The 26,260-nt window shown below is 42.3% G+C and overlaps 1 protein-coding gene across 4 annotated transcripts in view; it reads right to left on the bottom strand.

Moving 5' to 3' along the window:
* The window catches only part of LOC132821012 (male-specific lethal 3 homolog), a 47,415-nt gene extending 41,992 nt beyond the window's left edge, over positions 1–5,423 (bottom strand). For 3 of the 4 annotated variants that reach the window (XM_060833485.1, XM_060833484.1, XM_060833482.1), the window contains exon 1: positions 5,184–5,423. In XM_060833485.1, the coding sequence (XP_060689468.1) occupies positions 5,184–5,282 (99 nt within the window). In that variant the 5' untranslated portion in view covers positions 5,283–5,423. Of the gene's footprint in view, positions 1–929; positions 1,063–5,183 lie in introns of all 4 variants that reach the window. The other variant, XM_060833483.1, reaches the window with a different exon arrangement.
* Positions 5,424–26,260: the final 20,837 nt, after the last annotated feature.

The following is a 26,260-nucleotide window of genomic DNA, read 5'->3' on the forward strand; positions in this document are numbered from 1 at the left end:
GTCAGTTAAAGACACATCCATGAGCTCAAGTGGGGAGTACTGCTCATTGCTTATCTGGTAGTTAGCATTTACATTCAAATTTTGCAGACTGAAATCTCTTCAGAGTTCGTAGTAGTTAAAAATATATCTGCCAATTCAGTACTGTTGCAGGTATCTACCTCACTTACTGTATGTAATAAATTTAAATACATAGGCAACATTGTTAATCTGAATGGTCTTCTGTTCGAGTTTCACCACAAGTCTAGGGAGCCCCATAAAATCTTTTACTGGTAGTCCTTTGACTGGTTGCTCCATGACCAGGTGTTCCTTAATTTGTTGATCCACGACTAACAGTTCTGTGACAAACAGTTTAGTTGTTGTTTCTTGACTTCAACTAGTTTGACTCCTTCCATCCTGCACTGGTTTATCACGTGTCTTTCGTACTTCAGAATTGAGTGGATTCTACTGATCTCCTATGATAAGGCTGACCTTCTTGTATAATTAACCACTGTTGATTCCAGATTTCTGCTTCAGAAATATTTGAATATTTCAGAAATATTTGAATGGATTTCTCCAGATTTGAACCTTCACTTGAATGTAATCAATCTCTCTGACAAGGACTCATCAGCAATAGCTCTAATTCTGTCTTTCATGAATCCTGATATTAAACCATTAGTCCTATTGTTGCACTGATCTCTAGGGATCCTTAATGAAATTATCCATGGATTCACCTCAACCACTGAACTGTTCTGTGACTATTTGTTCCTAGATTTAAGTAATTGTTAATGGTTTCAATACTTCTTCAAAAGTATTGTTTTGATGAGCTACAACATCATCAGCTGAATCCAAGTTGGATAAAGAGGTGTTCAACTTCTGATTTAGTACCTAATTTGGAAGCAAATTTGTATCTCAATTATTTTTCCAATATATCAACTCTCTGTTCAACTTACCCCATCTCTGTAATTATTTCCTTTTCTTGTCATTAGAGATTTTACTTTTGCAGTATAGCAGTGATGCTACTGTGTATTTTGTACTGGACAGTCTTCCTGAGTTTCTGTAGTCAAAATGGAGGAATCCCTCGTTCTGTGAATAAAATGGAGCATTTGTGCCTTTTCTACTGGCTTCTGCAGATGAATCTCACTAATCATGGCATTAATAAATGATTCCTATTCCCAAAGCAACTTTAATGAATGAATTCACTTCCTATTAACAGCCTTTTCCCAAGTGAGTCTTATCTATGTTTTGTGTGAATAACTCTTGTCATTATCACAGTTTATGTAATGAATTTTCCACCTTTCCAACAGCACCAATAGTCTGCTAACATATTTTTCTGTTAAAAATTGTCTGCTTAGGCTTCTGGAATTCTCCCAGTTGTTCTAATTCTGGTACTTTGATATAATCGGGTCTATAAGTGGATGCAGTTCTTAATTTCTCTTATTGTAACAGTGACTTATAGTGCTCACTCATAATGAGTTGGCATTTGATATGAGCCATAAGCAGTCAACAGTCAAATGTAGCAAGACCTGGACAACATCCAGGTTTCAGCTCAAGTGGCAAGTAACACAAATGCCAGGCAGTGGCCATCTCCAACAGGAGAGAATCTCTCATTGCCCCTTGATATTCACTGGCATTATCAGCCCTAAACTACCGACTCTCAATATCCTGGAGGTTATCAATGACCAGAACTGAATTGGACTACTGATAAAAGTATAAGAGCAGGACAGAGGCTAGGAACCCCACAGCCAGTAACTTACCCCTTAACATCCAAAACCTGTTTACCATCTACATGGCACAAGTCTGGAGTATAATTGAATACTCTCCACTTGCCTGGACGAGGGCAACTCAAACAACAGTCTAGATGTTTGACACCATCTAGGAGAAAACAGCCCGCTTGATTGACACCATATCTAGAAACATTCACTCAATCGATTACAGGTATTCAATAGCTGTTGAAACATGTGGCACTGGAAAAGCACTGCAGGTCAGGCAGTATCCGAGGAGCAGGAGAGTCAACGTTTCGAGCATAGGCCCTTCATCAGGACACATTCCTTTAGCAATAAAGGTCAAAATCCAATTGCACTCCTTATTACCTGCTGAAGATTAGCTATGTGCAAGTCTTGCATCAAAGCATTTTGATGTTTATCCCCATTTAGATATTAAATCGCCTTTTTGTTCTTGCAAACAAAATGGATAACATATGTATATATTTTAAAAACATGTACAAAATTTTGGCTCATTCACTTAACCTATCTAAATCCATTTGTAAATTTCTTATTCCTTTGTTGCAACTCACTTCCTCACCTATTTTAATGTCATCTGCACAATTGGCTATATTTTATTCCTGCATCCAGTCAATAATAGACCATAAATAGTTAAGGCTCAAAGACCAAACTGTGTGGCATTCACCAGTTACAGCTTGCTACCCAGAAAGAGACCTATTTCTCCTGAAACTTTGCTTTCTGTTGGTTAGCCAATCCTCAAATTAATATATTACTTCTAAATCCAGGTGATCTTAGACATCACCTCTCAGAGTGAGCTGACTTAAATTCACACCATCTTTTCCACCATAGCCCACCCCAATCCCTGAGATATCTCAGCACAATTTTATTCAAATTCTTCTCCCAAAATGTCCAAGCACTTTCCATGCCAAAATCTCACCCAACCTATCCCCTGCAATTATCTCTCCTCAGTTCAGGATTGAGCTCACCAACGCATCCAATATTTCACCGTAATACCTCTCCCCAAATCAGAGGTCTCACGAGTTCCAACTTAATCCCAATCTCCACCCTCACCCGAAGATCTCAATTCCCCCCAATCACACTGATATCTCAGTGCATTCCCCACTTTGAGATCTCAGCACCCTCTCAGCCCAGCCTGGGATTCTCATCATTCCCCACCCAAGAGCTCAGCACACCCCATCCTGAGAATGCAGCCCTCCTCCAACTCTGGTTCTCAGCCCCTCCCAAGTTCACAGTGCCCCCCCCCCCCCTACACTGAATCGCAGCCCACCCTGGGATCTCACCTCCCACTCACATAGAGATCTCGCACCCCCCCACACACACACAACCCAATATGTAATCTCTCCCCATCCCAAGATTTCTGCCCCCACACCACCTCATCCTGGGATCTCTGTCCCCCCCCTACCCCACTTCCCCATCCCTGGATCTCAGACCCACCCAACTAAGTACTCAGCACCCCCTCCTACCCCAACAACCCTAAATTGCAGCCCACCAGGGGATCTCAGCCCACCCTCTTCGATCCCAAGATCTCTGCACCCCACCTCAAGATCTTTGCCCCCACCCACCCCACCCCTCTGTGATCTCTACCCATGCCCACTCATCTCCCCACCCTGGGATCACGGCCCCAACACCTCCCCACTCCTAGATCTCATCCCCGCCCAACAAAGATCTCAGGACCTCCTCCATACCCCGAAATCTCAGCTCCCGCCAATTACCCTGAGCTTGCAACCCACCCAGGGATCTCAGTGCACCCTGCACGCTGATAACTCAGCTCCCCCACCCAGAGATCTCTGTGCCCCACCCCAGCATCTCTGCTGTCACCACCCCATCCCAGGATCGCTGACCACCACCTCCTCACCCCAGGATTTCAGCCCCCTCCATCCCAAGAACTCAACAACACCCACTCGCAGAATACAGCCCTCCCCAAACTGGTTCTCAGCCCCTCTCCAACCTGAGATCTCAGCCCCCATCCTCCCATTACCCTGAATTGCAGCCCATCCCGGGGTCTCAGCTACAACTCCCCACCTAGAGATCTCTGCCCCCACCCGGGGATCTCTGCCCCACTACCTCCCCATCCCTGGATCTCAGCCCGCCCAATCAAGATCTCAGCTCCACCACTCCCCCACCAACTACCCTGAGATCGCAATTCACCCAGAGATTTCAGCTCACCCCGCACCCAGAGAGCTTAGTCCCCCTCCCCCAAAATTCCCAACCACGGGATCTCTACTCCCCACCCCCCCAACCCCTCACATCCACACCCCGGGTTCTCTGCCCCCCACCCCAATGTCCTCATCCCCGGTTCTGTGTCCCCCACCACCTTCACAACCCAATATCTCTGCCCCCATTCTGAGATCTCTGCCCCCACTCTCCTCCCAACCCCGAGATCACTGCCCCACTCTCTCCCCCACCCCAAGACCTGTGCCCCCAGTCTCTCCCCCACCCCAAGACCTGTGCCCCCAGTCTCTCCCCCACCCCAAGACCTCTGCCCCCACTCTCTCCCCCCCACTCCTAGATCTCTGCCCCTACTCTCTCCCCCACTCCTAGATCTCTGCCCCCACTCTCTCCCCCACTCCTAGATCTCTGCCCCCACTCTCTCCCCCACTCCTAGATCTCTGCCCCCACTCTCTCCCCCCACCCCGAGATCTCTGCCCCACTCTCTCCCCCCACCCCGAGATCTCTGCCCCCACTCTCTCCCCTCACCCCGAGATCTCTGCCCCCACTCTCTCCGTCCCACCCCGAGATCTCTGCCCCCACTCTCTCCCCCCACCCCAAGATCTCTGCCCCCACTCTCTCCCCCCCACCCTGAGATATCTGCCCCCACCCTCTGCCCCACCCCGAGAACTCTGCCGCCAACTCTCTCCCCCAACTCTGAGATCTCTGCCCCAACTCTCTTCCCCAACCCCAAGATCTCTGCCCCAAACTCTCTCCCCCAACCCCGAGATCTCTGCCCCACTCTCTCTCTCCCCCCACCCCGAGATCTCTGCCCCCACCCTCTGCCCCACCCCGAGATCTCTGCCCCCAACTCTCTCCTGCAATCCTGAGACCTCTGCCCCCAACTCTCTCCCCCAACCCCAAGATCTCTGTCCCCAAGATCTCTGCCCCCACCCCCTACCCCAACTCTCTCCCCCCACCCAGAGATCTCTGCCCCCTCCGCATCCGTAGATCTCTACCCCTTTTCTCACCTCAAAATCTTTGCCTCCGCTCTCTCCCTCCCACCCTGAGGTCTGTCCCCTCCCCACCCTGATACCTCTGGCCCCACTCTCTCTCACCACCCCGGGATCTCTAACAGAATATACCTTCCAGGCCGATCTCTTTCCCAATCCATTCCCCCACAGTGACCCCTCCTATACCCCCACCCAGTGATCCTTGGAGGGTGGGGATGGGGTGGGTGAGGAGGCGGACCCTGCAACCGCTGAAACAATAGAGAGGGGTAGGGGAGGGGAGGGGAGGCCGCGGTGCCGCTACCTTGGCATCGTATAAAACCTTGGCCTTTGTGGGATCCGGCTCGAAGCAGAGAACTCGTTCTCCTTTGCGAAATTTAAATTTCATTCCCCGAGTGTTCATTTGGTCATGATGGAACGGGAGGAGGGAAAGGGGTGGGAAAGGGAGGTGGGGTGGGGACGGGGCAATGGAGACCGTTAACCCTTTCACCACGACAATGGGCCGCCGCTCATCGTTTCAGCTCGGGAGTCGGAGACAGGCACCTGTCAGGACAGCTAGTCAGTGCATAGGCCCCCTCCTCCTAGCCCCGGTCTGACAGGCAGTATCCTGGACAGCCCTGCTCCTGGGGGAAGGGTCCTCGCACGGCCGTTAGCTGCCGGCTGCATTTAAACTGAAGCTGTCCCGGTGCGCGTGCATCAACCTACTTTCTGATACGGTAGTTAAAAGAGATAAGCGGTAGTATCATTTGCTTTCCTTTCAGATTTTAGAAATGTAGACAGGTAATAGTGACTTTATACCTATGTGTTTTGAGGATAACAGTCCTTTGGGGTCCGTTTCCCGGGATTTGCAGTCGGCCGACTCCTTAGTGCTGGTCGCTGTATGATACTGTGGGAGCAAATTACTGCAAACCTGGAGGAGCGCCGCCTCGTCTTCAAACTAGGCACTTTAAAACCTTCTGGGCTCAGTCCTGAGTTTAATGCCTTCAAATTGTGATCCTATTCCACCCCTGACTTTTAGCTTGTCACCTTCTCTGTCACCCTCTCCCTCTTTCTTTCCCCCCCCGAGTTGGACTGTCTCTTCTTTCCAGAATGGCAGTAAGACACACACCATTTCGTAGAATCACACAGCACGGAAACAGACCATTAGTTTTCAACAAAAAAAAGGGGGGGGGGGGGGCAGCACAGTGTTCAGCACTGCTGTCTCACAACACCAGGATGCCAGGTTTGATTCCACCCTTAGGTGGCTGTCTTTGTAGAGGTCAGGTGAATTGGCCATGCAAAATTGCCCATCGTGTTAGGTGTGTTATTCAGAGGTAAATGGGACTGGGTGGGTTACTCTTCGGAGGGTAGGTACAGGCTTGTCCCTACACTGTAGGGAATCTAATCTAATCTAACATGCAGAACGATAGCAGTGACTGGATTCACTATTGGGGCAGCACTGCTGCCTTGCAGCACCAGGGACCCAGCCTCGGGTGACTGTGCAAACTCCACACAGATATTCTCCCAGTGTCTGTGTGGGTTTCCTCCAGGTGCTCCGGTTTCCTCCCTCAGTCCAAGATGCGTGGGTCAGGTGAACTGGCTGTGCTAAATTGCCCATAGTGTTAGATGTGTAAGTAAGAAGTTGGTGAGTGGGTCTGTGTGGGTTACACTTTCTTCAGAGGGTTGTTGTGGACTTGACCCAAAGGGCCTGTTTCCACACTGTAGGGAATCTAATCAGACCCTTCAGTCCAACCTGTCCATGCCAACTAGGCTGCTCAAAATAAACAAGTTCCACTTGCCTGCATTTGGCCCACATCCCTCAATGTTTCCTATTTGTGTACCTGTCCAATATCTTTTAAATGTTGTGACTGTATCTGCATCTGCCACTTCCTCTGACTTGTTGTTCTACATATGGAATGTCTACCATTGAAAACAACCAAATGCTGGAGATCACAGTGGGTCAGGTAGCATCCATGGAGAGACAGAAAGCTAACATTTTGAGTCTAGGTGACTCTTTGAGAGCTTCATCTTTGTCATCATGACTCAAAACAGTGTGAGAAACAAAGCTCACTTACTTCAATAATTTCAGTCCGAAACAAGATCTGAATCAGTAGTGTCATTTATTTTACTCTTGCAAGAGGTTATGGTGTCCGGTGTCCACTGTCCACAAGGCAGGGACACACGAGCATGCACGCACATACATACATACATACATACACACACACACACACACACACACACACACACACACACACAGACAGAATTCAACTAGTACACAACATTTATGTAATTTGATTCCTATTCTGTCCTCCCATTGCTCCTCCTCTGTTTAAATCTCCCACCTCTCTAAGACTGGCACCCATTACTCTTGTTCATCTCTTGCCTTATCCGGCCTTGTCTGTGACAAAATGCTTATTTCTGGCCTCACAAGGCAGTTTGACCACATCCTGCTGTGGGCCATTGTTAGGTATATCCTCCCTTACTTGTGACCTTATGAGCTCATGACTTCTTGATTGTGGTTTGTTCTTGTTTTTTGCAGATGCGGGAAACAGATGCTTATAACTACTGTTTGTACAGGCATATCTAGCTTAACCCCCTCCCCTCACAGCACCTTATCTATTCGTCTGTAACACCTATCATTCTTTGCAGGCACATTTCAGCTAATACAAAAACAATTATGTATTTCCTTCACATAGTTTCCATTCTTGTTGACTCAGTTCTTGGCTGAAACAATTACACACTCGTGCGAGTTCATTTACCTTGCATGAGTAAAATGATTGCAGAAGTAACACTACTTTACCTATATCCCACAGTAGTGTACTCTCTTTCACCATGGGTGCTACCTGACTTGTTGTGATCTCTAGCAAATCTTTTGTTTTCACTGAACAACAACTTGCAGAAGCAACACAGAAATCGCTGGAGAAGCTCAGCAAGTCTGGCAAAATCTGTGGAGAGGGAAGCAGAATTACAATCACTGGACCTGAAACATTTAAACTCCGCTTTCTCTCCACAGCTGAGCTTTTCCAGCAATTTATGTTTTTGCTTCAGATTTCCAGCCTTCACAGTTCTGTTGCTTTATTACAACTGGCAGAACATGATGCACACAGGCAGGCCATCCTGATCTGCAGGGTGGGATATATTTGACCTTGGGAGTGTGGAGTGCATGGAAAATCTTATTATAGAGTCATAGAGATGTACAGCACGGTCCAACTCGTCCATGCTGACCAAATATCCCGACCTAATCTTGTCCCATTTGCTAGCACGTGGCCCATATCCCACTTAAACCCTCCCAATTCATATACCCATCCAGATGCCTTTTAAATGTTGTAATTTTACCAGCCTCCGCCACTTCCTCTGCATTCCAAGCTCTCTCTGTTCAGCAACACTCCCTAGGACCATACCATAAAGTGTCTAAGTCCGGCTCTAATTTGCTTTCCCAAAATGCAGCACCTCGCATTTACCTGAATTAAACTCCATCTGCCACTTCTCAACCCATTGGCATCTGATCAAGATTCTGTTATAATCTGAGGTAACCTCCCTCACTGTCCACTCCACCTCCAATTTTGGTGTCATCTACAAACTTACTAACTATAGCTCATGCTCACATCCAAGTCTTTTATGTAAATGATGAAAAGTAGTGGACCCAGCACTGATTCTTGTGGCACTCCACTGGTCACAGGCCTCTAATCTGAAAAACAACTCTCCACCACCACCATCTGCTACCTTTGAGCTACTTCCGTATCCAAATGGCTAGTTCTCCCTGTATTCCATGAGATCTAACCTTGCTTACCAGTCTCCCATGGGGAACCTTATCGAACACCTTACCGAAGTCCATGTAGACCATGTCCACTGCTCTGCACTCATCAATCCTCTTCATTATTTCTTCAGAAACCTCAGTCAAGTTCATAAGACATGATTTCCCATGCACAAAGCCATGTTGACTATCCCTAATCAGTCCTTGCCTTTCCAAATACATGTAAATCCTGTTGCTCAGGATTCTCTCCAACAATTTGCCCACCACTGACGTCAGGCTCACTGGGCTGTAGTTCCCTGGCTTGTCCTTAGCACCCTTCTTAAATAGTGGCACCACGTTAGGCAAACCCCAGTCTTCCGGCACCTCACCTGTGACTATCGATGATACAAATATCTCAGCAAGGGGTCGAGTAATCACTTTCCTAGCTGCCTACAATGTTCTAGGGTACACCTGATCAGGTCCTGGGAATTTATCCACTTCTATGTGTTTTAAGACAACCAGCACTTCCTCCTCTGCAATATGAACATTTTTCAAGCTGTCACCACCTATTTCCCTCTAATCTATATCTTCCATGTCCTTCTTCATAGTAAACACTGATGCAAAATACTCATTTAGTATCTCCCCCAACACCTGTGGCTCCACACAAAGGCTGCCTTTCTGATCTTTGAGGGGCACTATTCTCTCCCTCGTGATCCTTTTGTCCTTAATGTATTTGTAAAAACCCTTTGGATTCTCCTTAACCCTATTTGCAAAAGCTATGTCATTTCCCCTTTTTGCCCTCCTGGTTTCCATCTTAAGTATACTCCTGCCGTTTTAAGGATTCACTCGATTTATCCTGTCTATACCTGGCATAAGCTTCCTTCTTTTTCTTAACCAAACCCTCAATTTCTCTAGTTATCCAGCATTCCTTATCCCTATCAGCCTTTCCTTTCACCCTAACAGGAACATACTGTTTCTGGACTTACATTATCTCATTTTGTTCCCTTTTTCCAGCTGTCCAATTACCTGCGAATATCTGCCCCCAATCAGCTTTTGAAAGTTCTTGCTTAATACCATCAAAATTAGTCTTCCCCAATTCAGAACTGCAACTTTTAGATCTGGTCTATCCTTTTCAATCACAATTTAAAACTTATAGAATTATGGTCATTGGCCCCAAAGTGCTCCCCCACTGATACTTCAGTCACTTGCCCTGCCTTATTTCCCCTGATTAGGTCAGGTTTTGCACCTTCTCTCGTAGGTGCTTGCACGTTTTGAATCAGAAAATTATCTTGCACTCACTTAATAAATTCCTCTCCACCTAAACCCTTAACACTATGACAGTGCCAGTCTACGTTTGGAAAGTTAAAAGCCCCTACATAACCACCCTATTATGCTTACAGATAACTGAGCAATAAATTTGTAAGCAGATTTTCAATTTCCCACTGACTATGAGGGGGTCTATAATACAATCCCAATAAGTGATCATCCTTTCTTATTTCTCAGTTCCCCAAATAGGTTCCTTGAATGTATTTCCAGGAATATCCTCCCTAAGTACAGCTGTAATGCTACCCCTGATCAAAGTTGCCACTCCCCCTCTTCTCTTGCCTCCCTTTCTCGCCTTCCTGTAGCATTTGTATCTTGGAACATTAAGCTGCCAGTCCTGTCTACCGCTGAGCCACATGTGTGTAATTGCTATGATATTCCATGTTCCTAACCTTGCCCTGAGTCCATCTGCCTTCTCTGTTAGGCCTCTTGCATTGAAATAAATGCAATTTAATTTATCAGTCCTACCTTGTTCTCTGCTTTGTCTGTGCCTCCCCTGACTATTTGACTCACTTCCCTCACTTCCTTTCTCAATATACCAGTCTCAGATTGATCTCTTTCCTCAGTATCTCCCTGGGTCCCGTCTCCCCCCCCCACACACACACACACACACACATATATACCCACCTTAAAATCCTCCCAAGCAGATCTAACAAATCTTGCCAGTATATTAGTTCCCTTCAAATTTAGGTGCAATCCATTCTTCTTGTACAGGTCACTTCTACCCAGAAGAGATTCCAATGATCCAAAAATGTAAATCCTTCTCCCGTACACCAGCTCCTCAGCCACACTTTCATCTGTTCTGTCCCCCTATTTCTACCCTCACTAGCTCATAGCGTCAGGTGTAATTCAGATATTACTACCTCAAGGACCACCTTTTTAATTCCAGCTTATCTTTCTATATTCTCCCTTCAGCATCTCATCCTTTCCCCTTCCTATGTCATTGGTTCCAATGTGTCAATGACCTCCTGCTAGACCCTCTCCCCTTTGAGAACATTCTGCACCCCCTCTGAAACATCTTTGATCCTGGCACCAGGATGCAACATACCATTCTGATTTTTTTGCTGCCAGCCGCAGAAATATCTGCCTGTGCCTCTGACTAGAGAGTCCCTTAACTCAGTCGTGCGCTTGAAACCTGACGTACCCCTCATTACATTAGAGTCTACCTTGATACCAGAAACTTGGCTGTTTGTGATGCATTCCCCTGAGAATCTATCACCCCCTACATTTTCCAAAACACCATACTTATTTGAAATGGGGACAGCCACAGAAGACTCCTGCACTACCTGTCTACCTCTCCTACCTTTCCTGGAGTTAACTCATCTATGTGACTGTATCTGTGGCTTTTCTCCCTCCCTATATATACCGTCCACTACACCCCATTACTCTGGTAAATTCCTCATTGCTTCTAACTGTCGCTCCAACCAATCCATTCGATCTGATGGGCTTCGCAACCGACGACATTTATTGCAGATATAATCCTCAGTAACAACGTAAACTCTCTCGAAACTCCCAAATTCGAAAAAAAGAGCATATCACTTTACCAGAGGCCATTTTTGATCCTGGCAATCTACAGACCCAGAAAATAGCGCCATCTAATTGCTCTACCAAACACCGCTTCAGGCTAACTTAGTACTTACGGCTTATAATTTTAAAATTTAATCAAGAGACAGATCTCAATAACACATACAATCAAGAAATAACCCACACTACTACCTATTGTAGATTTACAGCAAGCCTGCACTTAAAATTATGCACTTATCTGTTTTTATGCTGTGACGTCTCCCAAACAGCTTCCTCCAAGATCAGTTGTGAATTTTGCTGTTTGTTAAATTTTCCTCGATGCACATGTGTCCAGCGACGCATGAATTCAAACAGCAAAGGCAGTAACTGCACAGATTCAGTTAGCAATGTAGGTTTCTTTCTCTCTGTCTCTCTTTTACTGACCATGTGCTGCTTACCATCTGTGCTACTCCCTTTTAAAAGTGTTGTTATTTTGATTTTTCTTTCTCCAAAGTTCCAAATGAATGCAACAGCTTATAAAACTGTAATTGCTGCTCCTGCAGTTTGAGGAAATCAACTCCAACCCTAAAATATCTTAAATAAGGAGCAGCTGTTACAGCCACAAACTTTTCCCATCCTCCGTCTTGGATTATTGAAGCATTTTCAGAAATTAAAAACTGTGACGCTTTCCTTTATGCACGCCAACCCAACCAAACTTTTGTTCCATTTCTTGTGCACAGTCAGGTAAGAGACTTAACCATTGTGAATGTATATATGCTGCTATCATGGCACAGTCGAAAGGATGGCGTTGGAAAAGCACAGCTGGTCAGACAGCATCCAAGGAGCAGGAGAGTCTATGTTTCAGGCATAAACCCTTCAACAGGAATACGGAGGAGGAAGGGAGATAAGAGGTAAATGGGAACGTCGGAAAGTGATAGGTGGAATGCAAGTGGGGGATAATTGTGATAGGTCATGGGGAGAGTGGAATGGATGGATGAGAAGGAAGATGGAGAGGTAGGACACGTCAAGAGGGTGGTGCTGAATGCTATCAGGGCAGCTGGACAATAAATGCAGAAAGGAGTTTATCGAATTGTTTCTACCTTCCAGCTGTAGATTACAGTGTGAAGATGCTGCTGACTGTGGTTGCCACTAATGAAGTTGTTTGAAATTTAAAAAATGCATTCATACAGTGCTTTTCATAGCATTTCAGAGTGAAAGGCATTCTAGTCAATCAAGCAATTTGCAGTACAGTCACTGTCTACAAATGTGGCAACCAATTTCCTCACAAAGGAGACAAATTGCTGTTTCTCAGCACTTTGTTTTGCTTACTGTGGATTATTGTCCTGCTTTTCTATTTAATCATCCCGAAAATGATACCTGTGACATGTGCAGAGCTCCTTCATCATTACACTGGACTGTCTGCTAGACATTTGTGCTCAAATTTAAGCTAGATGTACAACCCATAAGCTGCTGTTTTAGAGATAACCATGTTAACCAACCAAGACTTCGCAGATTTGTAAAGTCAAGTGCTTGAGTTAAACTTGGATGAACACGTTGGGAGTAGAAGTGACGACATAATATGGTTTATGAACCAATTGGAAAGAGACTAGGTCAGCACAAAAAATAAAGTTTGATTAAGTAGTAATTTAGAAAGATGAGGAATTAACTCATTGAGGCAAAGCTGAAGAAGAAGTTTGTTGACACAATGTGGACCAATGATGAAATGACTTTAGGAATGAAGGCAAAACACAGAATAAGATTTTTTTTAAATTAAACTATCATTGTGTTAGCTTTTTTCAGGTTGAGAAAACAGGGCTAATTTGTTAAAACAATGCAGATTATGGGCAATATGACCTGTTGAATAATATAAAGTTTAAGACAGAACAAATAGTTGCAAACTCATTCTAACTGTTGGGAGGTTAAGAATGAAGGACCAGATATAAAATTAATAATTAAGAGACCTAGAGCAGAAAAAAAATGATGAATGGGTTGGTTCGACATTGGGTTTTTGAAGAGCTCGAGAGAAGAGAATAGAAGACTTATTAGACTAGCCACTGATGTGCTCAAGGCAAGATGAACCAGAGGCAGGCGCTATCACAGATGGAAGTGGTGGTCATCTTAACAGACAGGATATAAAATCATATGGATACCAAGCTTGCAAACAATCTAAGACGCTAGCTGAGAAGGAGGATAGAATCAGCAGCAAGGGTTTTAGAGTGTGGTCAGATGGGTGAGTAAAAACAGTTATTTCAGAAGCTTGGAATTAGTTTATTCCACCATTCAACAATTGTTTCTTTGCCTTTTTGTTGAAATGCTAAATAGTTAGGATTAAATGCAATGAGCACGAATCTCATTCATCAGTGGTTTCTCTTTTCAGACATGCTGGCATAATGGCGTTGAACTTTTCAAGGCAAAATGAAAGCACCTAAGACTAACCCAGGAATTTCTTTCCATTGTCTTTGAAAGCTGCTAATTATAAATGAAGGAAAGAGACTGATTTGACTTCTAATAGTAGCCATGGTCAGAGTTTGGCTCAGTTAACAGTATGAGAAAAACTTCCCATTGATTATCTAGTGAAGGTTGACGTCACAGTGTCACAATCTCCAGTCTTTAAGCAAAAAGACAATTGTTAATACAGTCAGACACTGTTAGAAGTGGTATTTTTGTTGCTACGTAAATTCTAGTTTCTCCACTCCCTGTTTGTTTCTTCTTGTCTTGCTGATGCCATATACAAAATTTTTCAATCCGAAGTAGTTTGCACATTTCCCACATTGATAATGAGTCTTGTAAACCCCACTGTTTCTGCAGCAAAGCTGAAATTTTGGTAATACATTATAATCATGCATAAAGTATTTATGTGACTCATATATCCTGATTTGAATCAAAATGAAATAAGACACAGTTAAGCAGCCCTAGTTATGTTTTAGATTACTCCGAGGTCATAATAATCCTGCATTGAATATATTTGAATTAGAGTCATAGAGATGTACAGCATGGAAACAGACTCTTCGGTCCAACCCATCCATGCCGATCAGATATCCCAACCCAATCTAGTCCCATCTGCCAGCGCCATATCCCTCCAAACTCCTCCTATTCATATACCCATCCAAATGCCTTTTAACTGTTGCAATTGTACCAGCCTCCACCACTTCCTCTGGCAGCTCATTCCATACACGTACCACCCTCTGTTTGAAAACGTTGCCCCTTAGGTCTCTTTTATATCTTTCCCCTCTCATCCTAAACCTATGCCTTCTAGTTCTGGACTCCCCGACCCCAGGGAAAAGACTTTGTCTATTTATCATATCCATGCCCCTCATAATTTTGTAAACTCTATAAGGTCACCCCTCAGCCTCCGACGCTCTGGGAAAACAGCCCTAGCCTGTCCAGCCTCTCCCTGTAGCTCAGATCCTCCAACCCTGGCAACATCCTTGTAAATATTTTCTGAACCCTTTCAAGTTTCACAACATCTTTCTGATAGGAAGGAGACCAGAATTGCACGCAATATTCCAACAGTGGCCTAACCAATGTCCTGTACAGCCTCAAAATGACCTCCCAACTCCTGGACTCAATTCTCTGACCAATAAAGGAAAGCATACCAAATGCCTCCTTCACTATCCTATCTACCTACGACTCCACTTTCAAGGAGCTATGAACCTGCACTCCAAGGTCTCGTTGTTCAACAACACTCCCTAGGACCTTACCATTAAGTGTATAAGTCCTACTAAGATTTGCTTTCCCAAAATGCAGCACCTTGCATTATCTGAATTAAACTCCATCTGCCACTCCTCAGCCCATCGGCCCATCTGGACCCATCTGGTCCAGATGCTGTTGTAATCTGAGGTAACCCTCTTCACTGTCCACTCCACCTCCAATTTTGGTGTCATCTGCAAACTATCCAAATGCTTGAATAAAGCAATGTAAATAATAACAAAATGCAAATTTAGTGTTTAGAAAATTAAACTGTTTGATAATTTTGATTAAGTCACATCGAGTTAAGAGTAGAATATTAATTAAATAATATTCAGCATGATTGATCTAACACTTTTGCAGCTTCCATGTGACCTGACAAAAACTGGTCATTTTGTTTTACATATTTACAAATAGGAAGCTTTGATCATGCTTGCATTTTAACTATGATTTAAATAAACTCAGTCATGTGGATTGAAATGTGAAAGCTGATTTATAAAACTATTGTTAGCCATAGATCTTCCATTTATAATATATTAAAAATGTTGCTTCTGCACAAGTCTCTTGTCAATTCTCCGTGACATTTTAAGAAGACATAGAGTTGACCAAGGAAAAAAATTGCTATTAAGTATACATTTTATTTTTCAGGCAGAATTTGATATTGTATTTCGAAAATTAGTAGCATAATTGATGTGCTGGTATGCTCACTAGCGCTTAATGTCTAGGTTGCCATTTATTCTAATAATGCCAGCATCATTTATAGCTTTAAAGGCCAACCATATGATTTGCAGTTCTATCATAGTGAATTTGAAATATAATTTTAAATTGCATTCGTCCGACTGGAGTTTCTTGAACTTCTCAAACTGTCTCAGTTCACACTTTTTTTGTTATGATCACTGAAGAGAAATGTAACTTAGAATTACAAATTTCCAGTGACTGTCTAGAAGGATCATAGTATTTTAAGTTTTGACTTTTACTGTCAAAACAAACTAAAAGTAAGATTGCTCAAATGCTGTTACAGTGGCATGGTGTGCCACTATGGTGGCTCAATGGTTAGCACTGCTGCCTCACAGCATCACAGACTCAGGTTTGATATCACCCTTGGGTGACTGTGTGGAGTTTGCACATTCTCTGTGTTTGCATGGGTCTCCTCCGGGTTCTCTGGTTTCCTCCAACAGGAGGAATGTGCAATTTAGGGGATCGGCCATACTAAATTCCCCATTGTGTCCAGGGATGTGCAGGCTGGGTGGATTAGGTATTGGAACTGCAAGGTTACAGTGATAGGGTGGGGGATTGGTCTGGGTGGGACACTCTTCAGAGGGTCTGTGTGGACTCAATGAGCTGAATGGCCAGCTTCCACACTGTAGAGATTCTATGAATCTATGAACATCCCTCATGCAACTCTTCATTTTCCAAGAGACTGGTTGAAATTGATTCATATCTCCTGAAGGCTTGTTACCATTTCCCTTTTCCAAACAAATAATTTCTAATCCCCAGACTGGCCCTCCTAGTGAGGGTTAACCTGTGGATTCGTATTCTAATCAAATTTTGACAAATCTAGTAGTCTCATTTAAACCCTCATAAATTTAGTCCTGGCTACATTCCATGTGGTAAACAATAGCAACTGGTGGTCTATCTCTCTGTGTATTCCCTCTTCTCTCGCTCTCTCGCTCTCTCCCCCTCTCTGGGGCCCGGGTCATGGATTACCCAAAATGACTGCAGGGAATGTCTGTAGGGAATGGGCAAACTTTCAGAGATCCTGGTTCACATAGGGATCAACAGTGTAGGTGTTACAGGAACGAGATCCTGCATCAAGAATTTAGGGCCCAGATTTTAAAAAAGCAATGTCAAAGGTCATAATTTCCAAATTATTCCCTGTGAGATGTGCTAATAGGCAGATAGAACAGATGAATGCATGGCTGATGTAACGTGGAACAGGAAAGAGAGCTTTAGTACCTGGATTACTGAGTTTGTTTCTGAGGAGGATGGAACCTGATCAAATTCAAACAAGAAGAGCAGTATCAAAAACAGATACTTTTGCTGGAAAAGCTCAAGAGGTCTGGCAGCATCTAAGGAGAGAAATCAGAGTTAAGGTTTTGGTTCCAGTGACCCTTCCTCAGAACTGATGGTCACTAGGATAAAGAAGATAGGGAGGAGGTAAGGAGTAAATGGTAGATGGCGATAGAACCCAAACAGAGAGAAGAATAGTTGGACAGACAAAGGAATGGATAATGAATAGCTATTAATGGAAATTGTTAGTGGCAATTCACCCTCCTCACTAGTGATCAGTGTCCATTTCCGTCTTCAGCTTGCTGCAATATTTCAGCAAAGCTCAACACAAGGTGGTGAACAGCGCCTAATCTTAAATTAGACATGTAATAACCTTCCGGCTCCAATGATAAGTTTAACTTACGATTCAATAAGATTCAACAACAATTTCAGATCATGAACTCTACCTTTCACCTGCTTTGGTTTCTTCACTATTACCAAAGAGGAGGAGAATAGACGTTTCGGGCATGAGCCCTTCTTCAGGAATTCTTGAAGAAGGGCTCATGCCCATAACGTCGATTCTCCTGCTCTTTGGATGCTGTCTGACCTGCTGCGCTTTTCCAGCAACACATTTTCAGCTCTGATCTGCAGTCCTCACTTTCTCCTCTTCATTATTACCATTTGCTTTGCCTTTGTTCCATGCTAACTCTATCTAGTGTTGATTTCTCCAGCCCTCTAACCTATCCCTAACCTTCCCTTTTGTTCCACATGACCCTCCCCCTTCCTTAGCAACATAAGCCCAAAATAGTTCTACCTCTCTTCACTTCCAAAGAAGAATAAAAACTTAAACAATTGCAGATGCTGGAAATCAGAAACAAAAATAAAAGTCATTCGAAATGCTCAGCAGGTCTGGCAGCATCTATGAAGAGAAATCAGAGTTAACGTTTCGGGTCTGGTGACCCAAGGTTCTGAGGAAACATTACCTCTTGATTTCTCTTCGCAGATGCTGCCAGAGGTGCTGAGTTTTTACAGCAATTTCTGTTTTTGTGTCTAAAGAAAAATAATTGCACTCAGAATGTTAACTCTGTTTCTTTTTGCACAGAAGCTGCCAGAACTAAATGAGTCTTCCTCACACCTTCTGATTTAATTTCAGACCTCCTGGTATTCACTTTTTTTTTAAGAACTTCAATTATAACTGCCAATTATATGTTTACTGAAAACCTATTTTCACTTGTACAGTTTTGGGTGTAGCAACAGCAGTGTGGAAAGAGTATTTGGTAAAATTAACAAGAAATAAATATATCCTGAATGTCACTGCGTGGTTAACGTGGACGCAAAATGATTAAGCCTATTAAGTTAGTTATGGATTTGACTTAACATTACATCATTTGCATGTAGAACGCTTTTGTATTCAAACGATCCATCATGACCATCTTCTGTACAGTCAACTTATCTGACCTTTTAGACTAACGCTTTTAATTTTAATAATACGAGAGGTCATGAGGCATCACAGATTCATTCAGGAGCATATGCAATCATTAGATACTCTTGTTCATTTGAATTATAGTGCAACATTCAGAAATTGAATCTCAAGCTTTCAGACGTGTATGTGATATTTAATGACAGCACTGCACTGCGCCATGTTATTGTTTCACTTTCTAGAGTAATTTAGTATTTCTATAAACCTAACGTATAATCTCTTGATAAGCTTACCTGTCCATTATTAGTTATAGAAGTATTATTTCTGATTTTAATTTCTATTTCCTTGTTGAAGCTGTGTTTCTGTATTACTACTAACAAAGAAGTTTAAACGTAATTGAATGTTATCTTTTTAGATTTGAGTAAATAGTCATTTACATGTACAGTAGAGGGCACTGTTGTCTAGCATTTCATGAAATAGTTTTAACAAAGTTAAGATCATTTGGAGAGGAATGAATAATAAAAGTAATTGAGTATTTTCTTAAAATTCATTTATGGGATGAGGGCATCACTGGCTAGGCCAGCATTTATTGCCCATCCTAGAGGGCAGTTAAGAATTAATCACATTGCTCTGGGTTTGAAATCATATATAGCCAGACGGGAAAGAACGTCAGATTTCCTTCCCTAAAGGACATTAGTGAACCAGATGGGTTTCCCCAAAAATGGATTCATGGTAATCATTTGATTCTTAATTCCAGATTTTTAACTAAATTCATGTTTCACCATCTGCCATGGCAGTATTTGAATCTCTGTCCCCAGGATATTACCTGGGTTTCTGGATCAACAGTTCACTGATAATACCATCAGGCCATCACCACCTCGTGTCATTTCCATGATCGTGCTACGGGCACAGATCAATTTCCCGGTGAAATACTTTTGTTTGTTGAAAGTGATTTGAAGTAGGGAAATGTTTTGATCAATTTTTCACTGAAGACTGCAAGTCTATTTACTGGGACTGAACCGTGATTTTTATCTTACTCATGAGTTAGGTAACCTCAATTGGATCAGTTATTGCCTGTGAAACTGAAAGTAATCCAATTTTATTTTGACTATTTTGCCTGCAATATACAGAATTCTCTGTATTCTTAATTTTTGAGTTAAAGTTTATTAAGCAAACTCACTTTACAGATATTTGTTTGCAAATTCAAGTATACCCAAGTCATTCTTCCTCTAGATGCCATAGTTGTACCCAATCATTTATTTGAAAATCGCTGCATAAACCTATGCAAACTCCCATTGCTGTGTCATCTACAAAACACTGAGATGCACGACCCAAAGTCACAGAATGCTTGGCTTTTCCTTATTGGGTCATAGTTTGTCAGAACTCCATGGCTAAGGCACCAAAATCTGCTTAATGTCTTAAGTAGTATTTGTATAAATAAACATTATTAGTCAGTAAACATCAGCAATTCTTTTCTTATCTCTTGCAATTGTGAAGAGAAAAGAAGATGACATGCATGTTTATAGTATCTTTCACAATCACAGGAGAAGAAGTATCATTGTAAGAAATTTGGCAGTCAATTTGAACACAGCAACACCCAAGACAGCAATGAAACATCAAAGAATCTGTTCTTTGATTTTGAACGAGGGATAAGTTAAAAATAACTCTTCCCCCCCCCCCCCCCCCAAGTCAACAAAAGAAAGTGCCTTGAGATATTTTACATTCACATGAAAGGGCATATGGGGGGAGTCATCTTATTTGAAGGACTGCACATCTGATAGTGCACTATCTCTCAGTATTGCACTGGAATCAGCCTTTTTTCTCAGCTTTATTTCATAGAATCTGCAGTGTGGAAGTAGGCCATTTAGCCCATCAGGTTCACACCGACCCTCCGGAGAGTATCCCACCCCCTACCCTATATTTCCCATGGCTCATTCACCCAGCCTTCATATCCCTGAACACTATGGGCAATTTAGCATGGCTAATCCACCCAACCTACACATCTTTGGACTGTGGGAAGAAACCGGAGCACCCGGACGAAACCCACATAAACATGGGGAGACTGTGCAAACTTCACACAGACAATTGCCCAAGGCTGGAATTCAATCAGGTCCCTGGCTCTTTGTGGTTGTAGTGGTAACCACTGAGCCACTGTGCTGCCTGTTTCTTCTTTTTATGCTCATGACCTAGAGTGCAACACATACGTAACCTTCTGATTCAACAGTAAGGGTACTTGCTACTGAGTCATGGTTGACACTCGATGAGTATCATTTTGGCCTTTGACATTTCTGCTTTTATCTTGATGATTTAATGCAATGTGATAGGAATTGTTTTTCAGATTAGTTTTCAGTTTTCCTTATAAATCTGTTATTCATTTTCTTGTTTGTCTCTAATGTGGGTTATCATTTTATTTAGAAGACCTTTTACTCTTGTCATTTCATGCTAACAAACGAAATCTCTTTGCCAAAAAATGTAATTGTTGAAACACCTTCCATAAGCAGAAGCATTTTGGGAATGAAAAATGTCAACATTTTATTATTTCTAACTACACTACAAATCTACAAGCTATAAAAGAAAATAAAAATTAAGTTAAATTGAATCTCAATCCTATATATACATAGAATCATAGCACATTTTTTGAGTTCTATACTATCCTCACAATGTTTCCAAATGTCATGTCATATCTGCAAGTTGTGGCATGTACCCTAAGGCCTAAATTAATGTATATCTATAAGCTTTGGCATCATGCCTAATTCTAAGGAAGATTAAAACATTATTGCCAGTGCTTCTGTAATTTCAATTCTTCTGGTCCCAAGGCTTTAATATATTTACATAAGAATAAGGATATCTACAAACTTTTCCTCTTTCTTTCAATATCCATAACTTACAGCCGCTCCTTTTATACTTCCATAAAACATTCTTGTTTAAGTTACATGTAAGGAAGTATTGGTTAAACAAGTTTCCCTAAACTGTGAGTTTCAACCTCTTTTAAAAGCAGGTACTTTAATGTCTAAAACTGCTGCTAATTTTCTTAACTATTACATGCTCAAAATATTTGAGTTTAATATTAGCATTAGTAAAAATTATCTTCCAACCAGTTGACTATTTTAAGATTTTTAGGTAATGGTAGGAAAAAGAACTTGGATGTGAAATTCAAATCTAAAGCACAACTGGAGATGATGGTAAAAAAGTTGATTACTCCACCAGCGATGCATGCTGTGTTGATTTTTCTCCTTTCAGTGACCTGTTCTCGGTAACAGAGGGAATGATTAAAATAATGCCTTTAGTTGATCTGATTAATTTATTGTGACGAGTAATTTGTTACAAAAAACAGTGAGACTTTTGAACAGTGTCGCCACTCTCTGGCACCATCTAAAACACAGAAAAATAAACCACAAGATAGAATATAAAGGCAGCAAAATAAAGATATAAAGAAAAAAAAATTCAACTTCACAGTTCTTGTTAAGTGGGAAAACATGAGTCCCCTTAGCGCGCTGCAGCCGCTGGAATGAAAGTTGCACTCTTTGGCACCATCTTGCCTCCATCAATGCCTTCGCCACTATGAGTCCTCAGTGCAGATACCACCAATGCCGCTGACAGCTCAAACTCAATTCTGCCACCATCATGAGTCCACTTTAGGCCCACATTGCCAATGCAGCCCCCAGGTCACATTGGTTGATATGCCTGAGTTAGCTGTCCCTAAATGAATGTGTCGGCATTCAAGAGGTGGGTGCTTTTAGACATAAGTCCCGAGTGTTACTGACTCTACATGTGAGTGACGGGCCTGCACTGAATTGAGCAGAGTGAGAGTCTTGTTTTTTTTAAAGAGAGGTGATAACGAAGATGCATTCACAAACCCTAATGATACAGGTGAGGTCGTTAAACACTTTTCAACACTGCAATCAGATCCTCGGGGTTAGATTTTAGGGCATTTCTCTCTCAACAGCTGCCTTCTTACCAATTTTCTTGAAGGGTGACTTGTGGAAATGTAGCTTATTGCTTTGAGTCAACTTCTGATACTAATGAATCAAGCATAGCACTTGACAATCTTTCAATCCACTTCCCAACCTAATGTTCCATGTATAATACATCTGACTGTATCTGAATAAGTTAATTACACCATTCAGTTTTCCACAGTAGCTCCCCTTTAAGAAGAACAAGTTGACTTTCAGAAAACAAAGATAAATTGCTAGAAAATCTCAGTAGGTCTGGCAGCTTCTGTAGAGAGAAATCAAATTTAATATTTAGGTCCAAGTGACCCTTCTTCGGAACTCAGTTGACTTTCACGTCTGAGGGCTTTATTGAACATGTTAATCTTGTGCTTTTAGGTTCCTATTGTGTGTAAAGACAGCCAGTATCATGGTTCACCATAAAATTAGTCCTGTAAGCTTTAATTCCAGGAAAATTATTGATGGCAGGTTGTCTAATGTGTTATCCTCAGATTTATTAGTCTCTCAACATGACATATTTCCAATGATTCTGTGTACAATATATTGAACAGATTGCAGGAAAAAAAGATTGTAAATGGTGGAAGATAGGTATTAATTATAATTAGGTACACTTGCTAATTATAATTAGCAGCAATAATCTACTTTTAGCAACCATTTGAATAACAGAAATCCTTTATTGTATTCTAACTCGATTATAAATTAAGACAACATTTTGTCATTTCATGCCCAACTAAGTCTAACCATTAGGTTCATTGCTTCCAATTATGTAAAACATATTTCTTGTAGTAATACAGTGACACAATTTGCTTTATTCAGGAATTGTACAATTTTATGTTATCTCTTTAACTGTAACATCAAAATTCCATAATAATGGAGTTTGGCATTGGTAACGTCAACATATTGACCAGTTGTTCATTATTGATTTCATTTGCCTGTCAGACCAATTTAGAATTCTAACATCCTCTAATATTAGAAAAGGACATAAATTTTACTGCATACACTTAGCCCTAATTATTAAAAATGAATATGTTTACATGTTTAAGAACATCTTTAATTTATTCCAAGTTCCTATATTTTAAGTTGTTAAGGTAAGATCAGAGAAGATAGTTCATAAGTAGCTATCTGTCATGCAGCCTGACTAGTGATACTGTGATTGAAGATGGTGAATTTTTGGCAGACTCCCTATCCATGCTATAGGCCCTATTAAAGTGAAGGATGAGGAAAAGGTTAAATGACAAATTAGTCAATGTTTTAATCTAAGTATTTTTCATCTTATGTGACAATCTCTACTGAGACTGACAATAGTTTAAAGAGAAATTTGTACTTGGAGGTTTTAGCTGAAGTAATGGCACATCAAAATTAAAGGAACTACTGTGTCAATCTCTAAAGATATATACTATAAATTAAACAATATTTTAATAAATATCGTCTTATAGCAATGATTTAGGTGTGGTTGCAAGGTGATCACAGCTGGAGACTAAATATTCAGTGACACATGACTTTTCAAAGGAACAGACAGAAAGGAAAGGGTGGTGAAGTAGCTTTGTTAGTATGAGATAGAATAAGTACCAAGGAAAGAAATGACATTAGGTCGGAAGATGTAGAATCCATATGTGTGGAGGTAAGGAATAGCAGGGGAAGAAGATACTGGTAGATGTATTCTAGAGGTCCATAAGGCAGAGGATAAATCATGAAATAATAACATGTTAAAAGGCAGTACATTAATCATGAAAGACTACAATCTTCATGTAGTTTGGAAAATCCAAATAGTAGCCACAAGGAAGAATTTATAGAATATATTCAAGACAGACTCCTGAATCAGTATGTTATGGGTCTAATCGGAGATTACACATTACCAGATCCAAAATAGTGCAATGAGGCAGGTTCCGTAAGGCAGTCCCTTAGGAGAAAGGACCAAAGAATGGTAGAATTTTGCATCCAATATGAGAATGAGAAACATGGGTTAGAATAAATATGCTAAACATAAATAAATAAAGGAATGAGGCAAAGTAAACTAGAGAGGATTGGGAAAGGAATTTAGCAGCAAAGATAGTTGAGGACCAATGGCAGGCATTTGAGAAAATAATTCATGGCTCACAATCAAGATTTAACATTAAAAAATGTGGCACTGGAAAAGCATAGAAGGTTGGGCAGCGTCCAAGGAACAGGAGAGTCGATGTTTTGGGCATATGCCGTTCATCAGGAAAATGGAGGGGAAAGGGGGCTGAGAGATAAATAGTGGGGGGGGGGTGGGGATGGGGTTGGGGGGGGAAGGCAGGTTGGAAGGTGATAGGTGGAGGCAGGTGGGAGGTAATTGTGATTGGTTGGTGCGGAGGGTGGAGTGGGTGTGTGGGATGGAAGATGGACAGGCAGGATAGATCAAGAAGGTAGTGCTGAATGGGAGGGTGGATCTGAGATGAGATAGTGGCGGGGAGATTCGGAAATTGGTGAAGTCGATGTTGATGCCGTGTGGTTGGAGGGACCCAAAGCGGAAGATGAGGTATTCTTCCTTCAGTTGGCGGGCGGGTGGGTTTGGTTTGGTAGTGGAGGAGGGACTTGCATTTCATTGGGGGAGTGGGAGGAGGAGTTGAAGTGGTCGGCCACAAGGCAGTGGGATTGGTTGGTGCATGTGGACCAGAGGTGTTGTCTGAACCTTTCTGCGAGTTTGATGTTTTGTCTTCCTGATGTAGAGATGACCACATCAAGAGCAATGGACGCAGTGGATGAGGTGGGTGCATGTGCAGGAAAATCTTTGTCAGATTTGAAAGATCCTTTAGGACCTTGGACGGAGGTGAAAGGAGGAGGTGTGGGCACAGGGTTTACACCTTGTGTAGCAGCAAGGGAAGGTAATGGGGGGGTGAGGGGAGGGGAGGTGCGTGTACCTATCCACATCCCTGATGAAGGGCGTCTGCCAAAATGTTGACTCTCCTGCTTCTCGGATGCGGCCTGACCTGGTGTGCTTTTCCAGCACCACATTTTTCGACTCTGACTGTGCAGCATTTGCAGTCCTCATTTACTCACAATTAAGATTACCCCAATGGGAATGGTGGGTTCTAGGAATGGGAAAAGGCAACCATCATTAACCAGGAAGTAAAAGACAGCATCAAAGTGAAAGGAAAAAAAAACATACAATGTGGGAAAGATAAATGGTAAGTCAGAGGCAAAAACAAATTGCTGAAAAAGCTCAGCAGGTCTGGCAGGTTCTGTGCAGAGAAATCACACTTAACGTCTTAGGTCCAGTGACCCTTTGTCAGAACCCTTTTGTTTCTGATTCCCATTATCTACAGTTACTTTGATTTTTATTTGGTAAGCTAAAGATTGGGAAAGCTACAAAAAAACAACAAAAGTGACCTAAGAAAAGAGAAAATAACTTTGAGTACAATCTTGCAAGTGATAGAAAGATGCACACAAAGACTTTTGTCCCACACTGGAAATGCGACATTTTATGGGGCAGAATCTTCCATTGAGCAGTCTACCTCTGGCACTGGACATGACATTTGGTGTTGCATCCATTCTGGGGTGTGTAGATTGTTCTCAAACCATCATTTGATTCTCAGCTTATTTAATATGCATGCACAAGGAGAAAAGCAAATCTTATAGAGTGCACTTGAAGGAAGTCATCACCCCAAATGAAACCCTCTAGAGTTGAATTTCCAGGTACCACATTTAAAGGGTAGCTCACAGAGAATCCATTACACATTGCAAAGCAGGAGAATTAATCAGCCTGATTTGGTCACCTCCACCCTCTCTGGAGGTGACGGACAAAATAGAAATTAGACATGAAAACAGAAAATGCT

Source organism: Hemiscyllium ocellatum, chromosome 12, assembly GCF_020745735.1.
Source record: "Hemiscyllium ocellatum isolate sHemOce1 chromosome 12, sHemOce1.pat.X.cur, whole genome shotgun sequence".
Lineage (NCBI taxonomy): Eukaryota > Metazoa > Chordata > Chondrichthyes > Orectolobiformes > Hemiscylliidae > Hemiscyllium > Hemiscyllium ocellatum.